At 38.6% G+C, this 16,991-nt stretch overlaps 1 gene segment (V, D, J or C); it reads right to left on the bottom strand.

Moving 5' to 3' along the window:
* Positions 1–14,114: 14,114 nt before the first annotated feature.
* On the bottom strand, positions 14,115–14,513 carry LOC126083650 (T cell receptor alpha variable 17-like). The segment is given in 1 exon segment: positions 14,115–14,513. A coding segment is annotated over 1 exon segment (399 nt).
* Between the last annotated feature and the right edge of the window lie 2,478 nt (positions 14,514–16,991).

Raw genomic sequence — 16,991 nt, 5'->3', positions numbered from 1 at the left:
GAAGAACGGCTCCGGCTCCGCGGCAGCTTTGCTTCCCCCCCCCCTTTTTTTTTCTTTTGGTCTTTTCCTAACCCACTCTTCTGGCCTGAGAGAAGGAACCAAAAAAACGCAGGGACCAAAAATCCATCCCTAATTGGACTAAAAACACAGAACCAGATACAGCCAAGCATGTATGATCCAAATCTCAGACTTTCATCCTTACGGGGAACAAGGTGGCATTTATAATCCAAAGGCAGTTCTGATATGGATCGGACTGCATTTTTTTTTTTAGCGAATTTTCTGGAAAAACTTGTTTCCCAGTGATGGCTAGGAGACAGTAGTCTATATCAAACCACATAAAGAAGCAGACCATGACAGCTTCTACAACCCCCCCAAAAAAAGAATCAAAATCTTTCCCAAATGAAGATACAATCCTGGAATTATCAGATACAGAATATAAAAAACTAATTTACAGAATGCTTCAAGACATCACAAAGGAAATAAGGCAAACTGCAGAAAAAGCCAAGGAACACACTGACAAAACAGTTGAAGAACTCAAAAAGATGATTCAAGAACATAGTGGAAAAATTAAAAAGTTACAAGAATCTATAGAGAGACAGCATGTAGAAATCCAAAAGATTAACAATAAAATTACAGAATTAGACAAGGCAATAGGAAGTCAGAGGAGCAGACTCGAGCAATTAGAATGCAGAGTGGGAAATCTGGAGGACCAGGGAATTAACACCAACATAGCTGAAAAAAAATCAGATAAAAGAATTTAAAACAATGAAGAAACCCTAAGAATCATGTGGGACTCTATCAAGAAGGATAACTTGCGTGTGGCTGGAGTCCCAGAACAGGGAGGAAGGACAGAAAACACAGAGAAAATAGTTGAAGAACTCCTGACAGAAAACTTCCCTGACATCATGAAAGACGAAAGGATATCTATCCAAGATGCTCATCGAACCCCATTTAAGATTGATCCAAAAAGAAAAACACCAAGACATATTATCATCAAACTCACCAAAACCAAAGATAAACAGAAAATTTTAAAAGCAGCCAGGGAGAAAAGAAAGGTTTCCTTCAAGGGAGAATCAATAAGAATAAGTTCAGACTACTCAGCAGAAACCATGCAGGCAGAAAGGGAATGGGACGACATATAGAGAGCACTGAAGGAGAAAAACTGCCAGCCAAGGGTCATATATCCAGCAAAACTCTCTCTCAAATATGAAGGCGAAATTAAGATATTGACAGATAAACACAAGTTTAGAGAATTTGCAAAAACCAAACCAAAGCAACAAGAAATACTAAAGGAAATTGGTCAGAAAACCAATAAGATCAGATACCAGCACAACCCAAGGTCACAGAACAGAACATCCTGATATCAACTCAAATAGGGAAATCACAAAAACAAATTAAGATTAATTTAAAAAAAAAATGCTCATAACAGGGAATCACTGAAGTCAATATGTAAAAGATCACAATAATCAAAAAGAGGGACTAAATACAGGTGGCATAGAACTGCCATATGGAGAGGGATACAAGGCGATATAGAACAATACAAGTTAGGTTTTTACTTAGAAAAATAATAAGGTAACCACAAAAAAAAAAAAACCACAAAGAGGTATAACAAGTCCATAACTCAAGATAAAAGCCAAGAAAAACGTAACGACTCAACAAACATAATGTCAAATACTATTAAAATGAGGGTCGCACAATTTACTAAAAAAAAGGCTAAGCACAAAAAAGTATGCGGAAAAATGAAATTGACAACAACACACATAAAAAGACATCAAAATGAAAACGCTAAACACTTATTTATCTATAATTACGCTGAATGTAAATGGACTAAATGCACCAATAAAGAGACAGAGAGTCTCGGACTGGATAAAGAAACACGATCCGTCTATATGCTGCCTCCAAGAGACAACCTTAGACTTAGAGACACAAACAAACTAAAACTCAAAGGATGGAAAAAAATATATCAAGCAAACAATAAGCAAAAAAGAAGAGGAGTAGCAATATTATTTCTGACAAAATAGACTTTAGACTTAAATCCACCACAAAGGATAAAGAAGGGCACTACATAGTGATAAAAGGGACAATTGATCAGGAAGACATAACCATATTAAATATTTATGCACCCAATGACAGGGCTGCAAGATACATAAATCAAATTTTAACAGAATTGAAAAGTGAGATAGACACCTCCACAATTATAGTAGGAGACTTCAACACACCACTTTCGGAGAAGGACAGGACATCCAGTAAGCTCAATAGAGACACGGAAGACCTAATTACAACAATCAACCAACTTGACCTCATTGACTTATACCGAACTCTCCACCCAACTGCTGCAAAGTATACTTTTTTTTCTAGCCCACATGGAACATTCTCTAGAATAGACCACATACTAGGTCATAAAACAAACCATTGCAGAATCCAAAACATCGAAATATTACAAAGCATCTTCTCAGAACACAAGGTAATAAAACTAGAAATCAATAACAGAAAAACTAGGGAAAAGAAATCAAATACTTCGAAACTGAATAATACCCTCCTGAAAAAAGACTGGGTCATAGAAGACATCAAGGAGGGAATAAGGAAATTCATAGAATGCAACGAGAATGAAAATACTTCCTATCAAAACCTCTGGGACACAGCAAAAGCAGTGCTCAGAGGCCAATTTATATCGATAAATGCACACATACAAAGAGAAAAAAGAGCCAAAATCAGAGAACTGTCCCTACAACTTGAACAAATAGAAAGTGAGCAACAAAAGAATCCATCAGGCACCAGAAGAAAACAAATAATAAAAATTAGAGCTGAACTAAATGAATCAGAGAACAGAAAAACAATTGAAAGAATTAACAAAGCCAAAAGCTGGTTCTTTGGAAAAATTAACAAACTTGATAAACCATTGGCTAGACTGACTAAAGAAATACAGGAAAGGAAACAAATAACCCGAATAAGAAACGAGAAGGGCCACATCACAACAGACCCAACTGAAATTAAAAGAATCATATCAGATTATTATGAAAAATTGTACTCTAACAAATTTGCAAACCTAGAAGAAATGGATGAATTCCTGGAAAAACACTACCTACCTAAACTAACACATTCAGAAGTAGAACAACTAAATAGACCCATAACAAAAAAAGAGATTGAAACGGTAATCAAAAAACTCCCCAAAAAAAAACAGCCGTGACCCGGACGACGTCACTGCAGAGTTCTACCAAACTTTCAGAGAAGAGTTAACACCACTACTACTAAAGGTATTTCAAAGCATAGAAAATGACGGAATACTACCCAACTCATTCTATGAAGCCACCATCTCCCTGATACCAAAACCAGGTAAAGACATCACAAAAAAAGAAAATTACAGACCTATATCCCCCAGGAACATAGATGCAAAAATCCTCAACAAAATTCTAGCCAATAGAATTCATCAACATATCCAAAAAATAATTCATCACGATCGAGTGGGATTTATACCAGGTATGCAAGGCTGGGTTAATATCAGAAAAACCATTAATGTAATCCACCACATAACTAAAACAAAAGACAAAAACCACATGATCTTATCAATTCATGCAGAAAAGGCATTTGACAAAGTCCAACACCCATTTATGATAAAAACTCCCACCAAAATAGGAATTGAAGGAAAATTCCTCAACATAATAAAGGGCATCTATGCAAAGCCAACAGCCAACATCACTCTAAATGGAGAGAGCCTGAAAGCATTTCCCTTGAGAACAGAAACCAGACAAGGATGCCCTTTATCACTGCTCTTATTCAACATCGTGCTGGAAGTCCTAGCCAGGGCTATTAGGCTAGACAAAGAAATAAAAGGTATCCGGATTGGCAAGGAGGAAGTAAAATTAACTCTATTTGCAGACGACATGATCTTATACACAGAAAACCCTAAGGAATCCTCTAGAAAACCACTGAAACTAATAGAAGAGTTTGTCAGAGTCTCAGGTTATAAGATAAACATACAAAAATCACCTGGATTCGTCTACATCAACAAAAAGAACATCGAAGAGGAACTCACCAAATCAATACCATTCACAGTAGCCCCCAAGAAGATAAAATACTTAGGAATAAATCTTACCAAGGATGTAAAAGACCTATACAAAGAAAACTACAAAGCTTTACTACAAGAAATTCAAAAGGACATACTTAAGGGGAAAAACATACCTTGCTCATGGATAGGAAGACTTAACATAGTAAAAATGTCTATTCTACCAAAAGCCATCTATACACACAGTGCACTTCCGATCCAAATTCCAATGACATTTTTTAAGGTGATAGAGAAACAAATCACCAACTTCATATGGAAGGGAAAGAAGCCTCGGATAAGCAAAGCATTACTGAAAAAGAAGAAGAAAGCGGGAGGCCTCACTCTACCTGATTTCAGAACCTATTATACAGCCAAAGTAGTCAAAACAGCCTGGTACTGGTACAACAACAGGCACATAGACCAATGGAACAGAATTAAGAACCCAGATAAAAATCCATCCACATATGAGCAGCTGATATTTGACAAAGGCCCAGTGTCAGTTAATTGGGGAAAAGATAGTCTTTTTAACAAATGGTGCTGCCATACTGGATATCCATTGGCAAAAAAATGAAACAGGACCCATACCTCACACCATGCACAAAAACTAACTCCAAGTGGATCAAAGACCTAAACATAAAGACTAAAATGATAAAGATCATGGAAGAAAAAATAGGGACAACCCTAGGAGCCCTAATACAAGGCATAAACAGAATACAAAACATTACCAAAAATGATGAAGAGAAACCAGATAACTGGGACCTCCTAAAAATCAAACACCTATACTCATCTAAACACTTCACCAAAAGAGTAAAAAGACCACCTACAGATTGGGAAAGAATTTTCAGCTATGACATCTCCGACCAGCGCCTGATCTCTAAAATCTATAGGATTCTGTCAAAATTCAACCACAAAAAGACAAACAACCCAATCAAGAAGTGGGCAAAGGATATGAACACACACTTCACTAAAGCAGGTATTCAGGGTGCTAACAGATACATGAGAAAATGCTCTCGATCATTAGCCATTAGAGAAATGCAAATTAAAACTACGATGAAATTCCATCTCACTCCAACAAGGCTGGCATTAATCCAAAAAACACAAAATAGTAAATGTTGGAGAGGCTGCGGAGAGATTGGAACTCTTATACACTGCTGGTGGGAATGTAAAATGGTACAACCACTTTGGAAATCTATCTGGCGTTATCTTAAACAGTTAGAAATAGAACTACCATACAACCCAGAAATCCCACTCCTTGGAATATACCCTAGAGAAATAAGAGCCTTCACACAAACAGATATATGCACACCCATGTTTATTGCAGCTCTGTTTACAATAGCAAAAAGTTGGAAGCAACCAAGGTGTCCATCAACGGATGAATGGGTAAATAAACTGTGGTATATTCACACAACGGAATACTAAGCATCGATAAAGAACAGTGACGAATCTGTGAAACATTTCATAACATGGAGGAACCTGGAAGGCATTATGCTGAGCGAAATCAGTCAGAGGCAAAAGGACAAATATTGTATAAGACCACTATTATAAGACCTTGAGAAATAGTATAAACTGAGAAGAACACATACTTTTGTGGTTATGAGGGGGGGAGGAAGGGAGGGTGGGAGAGGGTTTTTTACTGATTAATTAGCAGATAAGAACTGCTTTAGGTTAAGGGAAGGACAACACTCTATACACGGAAGGTCAGCTCAAGTGGACTGGACTGGACCAAAAGCAAAGAAGTTTCAGGGATAAACTGAATACTTCAAAGGTCAGCGGAGCAAGGGCGGGGCTTTGGTGACCATGGTTTAAGGGGACTTCTAAGTCAATTGGCAAAATAATTCTATTATGAAAACATTCTTCATCCCACTTTGAAATGTGGCATCTGGGGTCTTAAATGCTAACAAGCGGCCATCTAAGATGCATCAATTGGTCTCAACCCACCTGGATCAAAGGAGAATGAAGAACACCAAGGTCACACGACAACTAAGAGCCCAAGAGACAGAAAGGGCCACATGAACCAGAGACCTACATTATCCTGAGACCAGAAGAACTAGTTGGTACCCGGCCACAATTGATGACTGCCCTCACAGGGAGCACAATAGAGAACCCCTGAGGGAGTAGGAGATCAGTGGGTTAAAAAAAACGATGACTGTCCTCACAGGGAGCACAATAGAGAACCCCTGAGGGAGTAGGAGATCAGTGGGATGCAGACCCCAAATTCTCATAAAAAGACCTTACTTAATGGTCTGGCTGTGACTAGAGGAATCCCGAAGGTCATGGTCCCCAAACCTTCTGTTGGCACAGGACGGGAAACATCCCCGAAGACAATTCATCAGACATGAAAGGGACTGGACAGTGGGTGGGAGAGAGATGCTGATGAAGAGTGAGCTAATTATATCAGGTGGACACTTGAGACTGTGTTGACATCTCCTGTCTGGAGGGGGGATGGGAGGATAGAGAGAGTTGGAGCCTGGCAAAATTTTCACGAAAGGAGAGACTGGAAGGGCTGACTCATTAGGGGGAGAGCAAGTGGGAGTAAGGAGTAAGATGTATATTAACTTACATGTGACAGACTGACTTGATTTGTAAACGTTCACTTGAAGCTCAATAAAAGTTAATAATAAAAAAATAAAATAAAATACGAGAAAAAAACAGAGACTTAGCAGAAACAGAAGTAATAACAGGGAGTAAGAGAAAAAGATGATATATAAAGATAAAAGCCTCAGCACAAAAAATTAAGTGGGAAAAAGGAACTGTTAACAACGCACACAAAAAGGCATCAAAATGACAGCAATAAAATCATTCCTATCCATTATTATGCTGAACGTAAATGGACTAAATAGACCAATAAAGAAGTAGAGATTGAAGAACAGATTAAAAAAATGTGATCCATGGGTATGCTGCCTAGAAGAGGCCCAAGTTGGAGACACAAACAAACTAAAACTCAAAGGATGAAAAAAATATATACCAAGCAAACAACAATCAAAAAAGAGCAGATGTGGCAATATTCATTCCTGACAAAATAGACTTTAAAGTTAAATCCACCACAAAGGATAATGAAAGACACTATATGATGATTAAAGGGACAATCTAATAGGAAGATATAACCATATTAAATATTTATGCACCCAACGACAGGGCTCCAAGATACATAAAACAAACTCTATCAGCATTGAAAAGTGAGATAGACAGCTCCACAATTATAATACTAGACTTTAACAGACCACTTTCAGTGAAGGACAGAACATCCAGAAAGAAGCTCAGTAAAGACAATGAAGATCTAAATGCCACAATCAACCAACTTGACCTCAGAGACATATACAGAACACTCCACCCAACAGCAGTCAAGTATACTTTCTTTTCTAGTGCACATGGAACATTCTCTAGACAAGATCACGTGTTAGGTCATAAAGCAAGCCTTAGCAGAATCCAAAACATTGAAATGTTACAAGGCATCTTTTCTGACCATAAGGCCAGAGTAGAAATCAATAAGAGAAAAAGCAGGGAAAAGAAATAAAAAACTTGGAAACTGAACAATACCCTGATCAAAAATGACTGGGTTATAGAAGACATTAAGGAGGGAATAAAAAAAATTCATAGAATCCAAAGAGAAAAAAAACACTGGAACACAGCGAAAGCAGTGCTCAGAGGTCAATTTATATCAATAAATGCACATATCCAAAAAACAGAAAGGGACAAAATCAAAGAATTATCCCTACAACTTAAACAAAGAGAAAGAGAGCAACAAAAGAAAACCTCAGGCACGAGAAGAAAGCAAATAATAAAAATTAGAGCAGAATTAAATGAAATAGAGAACACAAAAACAATTGAGAGGGTTAACAAGACCAAAGGCTAGTTCTTTGAAACAATTAACAAAATTAATAAACAATTGGCCAAACTGACAAAAGAAAAACAGAAGAGGAAGGAAATACCTTGAGCATGAAATGAGATGGGTGATATCTCAACAAGCTCAACTGAAATTAAAAGAATCATATCGGACAACAACTACAAAAAATTGTACTGTAAGAAATTTGAAAACCTAAAAGGAATGGATGAATTCCTAGAAACACACTACCTACCTAAAAAAACAAAAACAGAGGTAGAACATCTAAATAAACCCATAACAAAGGAAGAGATTGAAAAGGTAATTTTAAAACTCCCAACAAAAAAAAGCACTGGCCTGGACAGCTTCACCACAGAGTTCTACCAAACTTTCAGAAAAGAGTTAACACCACTACTACTAATGGTATTTCAGAGCATAGAAAAGGACAGAATACTCCCAAACTCATTCTATGAAGCCACCATATCCCTGATACTAAAACCAGGTAAAGAAAACAGAAAATTAGAAACTTTTATCCCTCATTAACTTAAATGCAAAAATCCTCAACAAAATCCTAGCCAATAGAATGCGACAGCATATGAAAAAAATAATTCACGATGACCATGTGGGATTCATACCAGGTATGCAGGGATGGTTCAACATTAGAAAAACAATTATGTAATCCATCATATAAATAAAACAAAAGACAAAAATGACATGATTATATGGATTGATTCAGAAAAGGCATTTGACAAAGTTCAATGCCCATTCATGATAAAAACTCTCAGCAAAATAGGAATAGAACGAAAATTCCTCAGCATAATACAGGGCATTTGTACAAAGCCAATAGCCAACATCATCCTAAATGGGAAGAGTCTGAAAGAATTCCCCTTGAGATGGGGAACCAGACAAGGATGCCCTTTATCACCACTCTTATTCAACATTGTGCTGGAGGTCCTAGCCAGAGCAATTAGGCTAGATAAAGAAATAAAGGCATCCAGATTGGTAAGGAAGAAGTAAAGGTATCTCTATTTGCAGATGACATTATCTTATACACAAAATAACCCTAAAGAATCCTCAAGAAAACTACTGAAACTTAGAAGAGTTCAGCAGAGAATCAGGATACAAGAGAAACATATAAAAATTGAATGGATTCCTCTACACCAATAAAAAGAACATTGAAGACGAAATCACCAAATCAATACCATTTTCAGTAGTCCCCAATAAGATAAAATACTTAGGAATAAATCTTACAAGAGACATAAAAGACCTATACAAAGAAAATTACAAGACACTACTGCAAGAAACCAAAAGAGACCTACATAAGTGGGAAAACATACCTTGCCCATGGATGGGAAGACTTAACATTGTGAAAAAATGTCTATTCTACCAAAAGCCATCTATAGATATAATGCAATCCCAATCCAAATACCAGTGACATTTTTTAATAAGATGGAGAAACAAATCACCAACTTCATATGGAAGGGAAAAAGGCCCCAGATAAGAAAATCATTACTGAAAAAGAAGAACACTGGATGGCCTCACTCTACCTGATTTTAGACCCTGTTACACCACCACGATACTCAAAACAGCCTGGTACTGGTACAACAACAGATACATAGACCAAGGGAACAGAATTAAGAATCCAGACATAAATCCATCCACATAGGAGTAGTTGATATTTGACAAAGGCCCCAAGTCAGTTAAATGGGGAAAAGAGAGTCTCTTTAACAAATGGTGCTGGCATAGCTGGATATCCATCTGCAAAAAAATGAAACAAGACTCATACCTCACACCATGCACAAAAACGAGCTCAAAGTGGATCAAAGACCTAAATATAAAATCTAAAACAATAAAGATCATGAAAGAAAAAATACAGACAACGCTAGGAGCCCTAATACATGGCATAAACAGTGCACGAAACATTACATACACAAACACCAGAAAAGAAACTAGAAAACTGGGAGCACCTAAAAGCCAAACACCTATGCTCATCCAAAGTTTTCACCAAAAGAGTAAAAAGTTTACCTACAGGCTGGGAAAAACGTTTTAACTATGATAATTCCCATCAACATCTGATCTCTAAAATCTACATGATGCTCCAAAAACTCAACTACAAACAGACAAAGAACACAATTAAAAAATGGGCCAAGGATAAGAACAGGCACTCACTAAAGAAGACATTCGTGTAGCTAAAACATGAGGAAAAGCTCATGATCGTTAGCCATTACCCACCCACTTCATCGAGTCAATTCTGACTCCTGAAGACCCTATAGGACAGAGTAGAACTCCCCCATAGAGTTTCCAAGGAGCACCTGGCAGATTTGAACTGCCAACCTCTTGGTTAGCAGGTGTACCACTTAACCACTATGCCACCAGGGTTTCCCATTAGCCATTAAAGCCATTAGAGACATGCAAATCAAAACTACGATGAGATTACATCTCACTCCGATAAGGCTGGCATTAATCCAAAAAACAGAAAAGAATAAATGTTGGAGAGGTTGTGGAGAGACTCGAACACTTATACGCTTCCACACATATACACTTATACACTTCTGGTTGGAATATAAAATGGTTCAACCACTTTGGAAATTGATTTGGCACTTCTTAAAAAGCTAGAAGTAGAACTACCATAGGAGCCAGCAATCCCATTCCTTGGAATATATCCGGGAGAAATAAGAACATTTACACAAACACTCATGTTTATTGCAGCACTGTTTACAATAGCAAAAAGATGGAAGCACCAAGTTGCCCATCAATCGGTGAATGGATGAGTAAATTATGGTATATTCACACAATGGAATGCTACGCATGGATAAAGAACAAGGATGAATCCATGAAAAATTTCATAACATGGAGGAATCTGGAAGGAATTCTGTTGAGTGAAAATAGTTGCAAAAGGACAAACATTGTATGACAGCAATATTCTAAGATGTCAAGAAATAGTTTAAACGGAGAAGAAAATATTCTTTGATAGTTATGTGAGGGGGAGGGAGGCAGAGAGAGGGGTATTTACTAATTAGATAGTAGACAAGAACTATTTTAGGTAAAGAGAAAGACAACACACAATACAGGAGAGGTCAGCACAACTGGACTAAACCAAAAGCAAAGAAGTTTCCTGAATAAACTGAATGATTCAAAGGTCAGCGTAGGAGGGCCGGGGTTTGGGGACCATGATCTCAGGGGACATCTAGGTCACCTAGCATAATAAAATCTATTAAGAAAACATTCTGCATCCCACCTTGGAGAGTGGGGTCTTAAACACTAGCACCTGGCCATCTAAGAAGTACCAATTGGACTTAACCCACCTGGAGCAAAGGAGAATGAAGAACACCAAAGATACAAGGTAATTATGAGCCCAAGAGACAGAAAGGGCCACATAAACTGGAAACTACATCAGCCTGAGACTAGAAGAACTAGATGGTGCCTGGCTACAAGCGATGACTACCCTGACAGGGAGCACAACAGAGAAACCCTGAGGGAGCAGGAGAGCAGTGGGATGCAGGCCTCAAATTCTCATAAAAAGACCAGACTTAATGGTCCAACTGAGACTAGAAGGACCCCGGAGGTCATGGTCTCCAGGTCTTCTGTTAACCCAAGACAGGATCCATTCCCAAAGCCAACTCTTCTGACAGGGATTGGACTGGACTATGATTTTTATGGGATAGAAAATGATACTGGTGAAGAATGAGCTTCTTGGATCAAGTAGACACATGAGACTAGGTGGGCAGCTCCTGTCTGGATGGGAGATGAGAAGGTAGAGGGGACCAGAAGCTGTCCGAATTTACACGAAAATAAAGAGTGGAGAGAAAGAGTGTGCTGTCTCATTAGGGGTAGAGCAACTAGAAGTATATAGCAAGCTGTTTATAAATTTTTATATGAGAGACTGACTTGATTTGTAAACTTTCACTTAATGCACAAGAAAAATTAAAAAATAAAAGAATTTTATTTTACGTGGATCCACAATCAATGCCCGTAGAAACAGCAGTCAAGAAATCAAATGATGCATTGCATTGGGCAAATCTGCAGTAGAAGAACTTTTCAAAGTGTTAAAGAGCAAAGACATCACCTTGAGGGCTAAGGTGGCCTGACCCAAGCCATGGTATTATCAATTACCTCATACACATGTGAAAGCTGGACAATGAATAAGGAAGACTGAAAAAGATCTGATGTCTTTGAATTATGGTTTGGCGAAGAATATTGAATATACCAGGAACTGCCAGAAGAATGAACAAATCTGTCTTGGAAGAAGTACAGCAAAAATGCTCCTTAGAAGCAAGGAGAGTAAGACTTTGTCTCACTTACTTTGGGCATGTTATCAGGAGGGCTTAGTCCCTGGGGAAGAACACCATGCTTGATAAAGTAGAGGGACACTGAAAAAGAGGAACACCCTCAACAGGAAGGATTGACACACTCGCTGCAGCAATGGTCTCAAACATGACAACTATTATGAGGATGGTGCAGCCCTGGACCGTGTTTTGTTCTGTTGTACATAAGGTGACTATATGTTGGAACCAACTCGATGGCACCTAACAACAATGATGACTAAGATACTTTGGTGTTGAAGATTCAGCATGAGAAACACAGATAGTATTCCTTTAATTAAGGAGCACACACAGTAGTAGAGGACACAGCTGCTAATCAGAGAAATAAAGGAGAAACTGCAAGTTTGAAAAAGCCGAGTTCCATGAATTTCCTTCAGTTGCTTTATGAGTCAGAATCAACTGGATGGCAACAGGTTTGGTTTGGATTTCTTTGACTGACTCTTGAACAGATGCACAAGAATGAGTGTATATTTACTAATTTCTACTGTTTTTAGGGGAGGAAAACTTCTTAGAGAAAATAAAATGTAAAATATATATATATAAATTAAAGCTATTAAGAAAAGCTTCTTAAAATGTTAGGCTCAGCTAAAACATACCCATTTCTCCATCGACTTTTTCCTTCTTTCTGCCTGGAAAGTGTATAAATTAGTGGATCTCTAGCAGTTTCTTAAAAGCATAAAAACAATATTGACATATTAAAAATGAGAAACAATAAGCTAGAAAGACCCTGGATCTCCGATAATATGTTGAAATCACCATACCAGGCCCAAGTGCACAGTACACAGCTCTTTACATGGGAGGAAATTAAGCTCCATCTTGTGAAACACATTGTTATTTGAGTTTTTTGTAACATGAAGCTAAACCATTCTCTAACAGATACAGCAGATGCACACAATGTTCATTAAAAATACAAATTGCTAGGACACTTCCTCAGAGGTGATGGAATAAACTGGAATAGCATCTAATAATCCAGATCTCCCAAGGGGTTCCAGATGATTCTGAGATGGTTCTGACACAGGTGATGTTGACGGTTGAAGGTCTGCTGCTTGGGAATCCCTGCCTCTGTCCAGCCTTTCTCCTGACCTCCCCCACCTTTTCACAAGCATGCACATAAAAATAAATGCCCTGTTTTTCCCCACAAAACATTTTTAGTAGTATTTATAAGTGCCCCAAAACTACACTCAGCATTTATCTTACTAGAACCAAGAATAAATGGATGGAAATGCCTTATATTTGATAATAGACGTACCCACTTTCAAAAAAATATTTCAGGATCTGATAATAGAGAAAATACATATTTCACTTGGATGGGGGAATGTTATGACTTTCTTATGAATTCCCATCCTACTAATGGAGAACTTGAGGCTTGGAAGTCATGCAATTAATTAGTGGCAGAGTCAGATTTAAATCTTTGTCTCTAATTCTCCAGAGTTCAAGTTGTTTCCAGAATACAATATTTCCACCTCTCAGCTGTAAAATAAAAGTTTTGGTTGAAAAAGTCCTGAGACCCCTTCTAATTCCAATGCCTGATGAAATCCGATACTGTTTCCTATAGAGGAATGTGAGAATCATATCATGCACATCAGACTCATCTAGGATTGGAGGGGTTTCAAATAAAATACTGATCACTCCCTCCTCGTCCTCAGCAACTCTCCAGTGCTTATTTCTTTACCTGAGAAAAGTAGTTTGAAGGATCTTTTGGACTCATCAATCCAAATACTTCACCTTTGGTTATTGTGTGTCTAGGCTTATATGTCCAACATTTGCAGAACTGACCCTGACATTTTAGTTTTTCACCCTAAATCTAGTGCCCTTTGCCTCAGTCCAAGGTGCTTCCAAAAAAAATCACAGATTTGAGAGGGCACCCCCTTTTTTGTTGCCAGCGGTTGGTAGACTTTCCTTCGTGGGAAGGAAGATGTAACCACCAACTCTACCCAGCATTAGGGGGTCTGAGCAGCAGCTCAGGCAGGTTTGTGTAAAAGCTGCAGGTGTATGGTAAACACTGTATATCAAGAGCACAGAAGTAAGTAGCAGTGTCTGCAGTCTGGGAAGCAGTGATGAACAGGAAACTGATTTTGGTGGAGGTATCTACCATGACTCTTAGTCTTCCATTGGGTTTCTCTTTCTCATTTGAAAGAACTAAAATTTGTAGGACAAGGCCTCTACCTGGATCTTGTCTATACCACTGTAAGTTGCCCAAAGTAGTTTTATAGCTGCAGTTCATGGTGACATTTTCACCCTCCTGGATGTGCAGAGCCTCAGGATTCTGTTCTACCTGGCTGTTCACCCCTAGGCAGAACACAAAACAGAGAGACCAACAGTCAGCCATTACGTATTCACTCTCTAGTGTTTACATTTCCTTCTCTAATCTTCAAGTATCTTTCCAAATTTAACAGGAAGAATTTGCCCCACATCTTGTGGACTCTGAACTTTGGTCTCCTTGTTCCCATCACCAAGAGCCCCCAACTTACTGGCCAGTTGAAGCCATAAAATCACCACAGACATTCCAAAGAGTTTCTCCATTCTTCCTTCTTGTTTTGCTCAAAGAAGATGCAGCTCTTGGGTCTGAAATGCAGCCAAGTTTCTCACTCAAAACATCCTCTTCTCTAATCCTTCCAACCTCCCAGGAATAGCCTCAGGTTTCTTATCTAGCCAATCAGAGGCAAGCTCCATCTTTCCTTTGAAACAAACACATGGTGATTTCAAACCATGTGAGTCTGAGGAGAGAGAGGCACTGCCATCTTGTGGTGGCAACATCATTGGGCTAATTGAACATGCTCTGGAATGGTGAAGACTGTATGGAAATGATTCAGAAGAAATTATGAAGTTATATTTTCTGCTTTCAATGAACTCTACTGTTGCTCCCTATCACTGGCTGGGAAAAACTCCAAGAGTTCCAGGTAACGCAAAGCCCCAGGATAATAACGTTATTTACTAATATTTAGTTAACACTTAAAGTGTACCAGCCACTGTACATGTTAAGGGTTAAAAAAAAATCCTTTTCTAAGGATTTTTCCTTTTTTCCATATTCTGTCAAGTCATATCCAACTCATGACAACCCATGTGTGTCAGAGTAGAGCTTTGCTCCATAGGGTTTTCAGTGGCTGATTTTTGGGAAGTAGATTGTCAGGTCTGTCTTCCAAGGCACCTCTGGGTGTACCTGAACCTCTGATGTTTCAGTTTGCCGTGAAAGCATTCACTGTTTGCACCACCCAGGGAGTTTACATGCAGCATTTTATTTAACCAATCACAAATATCAGAGCCAATGAATTACAAGTACATATATAAAAAGGGATTGACTTCAATGTTTTGGCTCACATAATGGCAGGGTGGGGGCTAGCAAGTCCAAAATCACATAGGTCAAATGGCACACTGGTGATTTCTTCAGGCTTGCATCCCAAGATCCCTAGGTCAGGTGACAGGAAGAGTACAGAGTGGAGAGGGAGAGTGAATTCTGCCAACATATCTATTTATAGCCTGCAGGCAGACCACACCCTAAGGAACTCTCCTTTCACCTGATGGATTACATTATATTAGATTACTTTATGGAATGTGATTATATTACTTTGAATTAGATTAAGTTATGGCACAGCAACTAGACTTAGTATTAGGCCAAACCACTGACATCTAAAATTAACCATTACGAGATCTTTTAATATTCTGTGTGATGAAATGAGAAGTACACATGAAGCACATCTGAAGTATACTAAGTACGATGGTTGTCTTGAGAAAATAGCACAGGTACAGTTTGAGTTGCAAGCTGAACTACCTACATTCTCCTGGTACTCCACTTTTTACTTTAAGGCATGACTGACAGAAAAGCAGGCTTGGGTGTTGGGCAAATATCTTCTTGAAAATAAAAGAGATAAGCCTTCATTTCAAGGAAAACAATTGACATTAGTTACCGTCAATAATAAAACTAGAGCTTCCAGATGAAAATTGGAATTTTCTGAAAACTTGTATCTCCTAACATGAACTTAACACCTTCCCAGTTGTTAAAGATTTCCCTGATAATATTGATGGTGAGGAGAAACCCAGAGCATATGGCCCCCCAACACACTTATAGCTCAGGTTGAGGTTCACCCTTCAGCCAAACATTAGATAGGTCCTAAAAAACAAAACAAAACCAAATGGGCACACCAGCCCAGGGAGAAATATGAGAAGGCAGGAAGGGACAAGAAAGCTGGTAATGAGGAACACAAGGTTGAAAAGGGGAGAGTGTTGACATGTCATGGGGTTGTCAACCAATGTCACAAAACAATATGCATAATAATTGTTTAATGCTCTGTAAAAAACCTACATTGAAAGCACAATTTAAAAAATTATTAAAAAATTGGTGGGGAGGGGGGCCAAGAAGACAGAGTAGTCAGATGCTTCTGGTAATGCCCCTTACAACAAAGACCCCCAAAAACAAGTGAAATGATTATATTTATGACAAGGTTGGAGCACTGAACATCAAACGCAAAGTTAGAAAATGCACTGAGTGGCGTGGGAAGGGAGAAATGGTTCAGAAGCAGCGAGGAGTTGCCTGACCTGAATCGCCAGGAACCCTCGAGTACCATTCCTGGGAGTGACTTCGGCCACCTCATGGTAGCATTCAGCTGCAGTTTCCTTAGGGAGAAACAGTCAGCCTCACAGCCTACTCACACCTCTGGAACCAGACAAGAAAACATTCTTACGAAAAGCTAAGTACTTCCCTATATTTAACCACACCCTTCGTCCTCAAGCCAGCTTCAGTGGCTGTTGATTTCCCTGGGCCTGAGGTAGGCACTGCTGAGCACTCTAAGCCATTCTCCCAGCCTTGGAG

Source organism: Elephas maximus, chromosome 10, assembly GCF_024166365.1.
Source record: "Elephas maximus indicus isolate mEleMax1 chromosome 10, mEleMax1 primary haplotype, whole genome shotgun sequence".
Taxonomy (NCBI): domain Eukaryota; kingdom Metazoa; phylum Chordata; class Mammalia; order Proboscidea; family Elephantidae; genus Elephas; species Elephas maximus.
The sequence above is the reverse complement of the archived record's forward strand: the minus strand, read 5'-3'. Positions and strand labels throughout refer to the sequence as shown.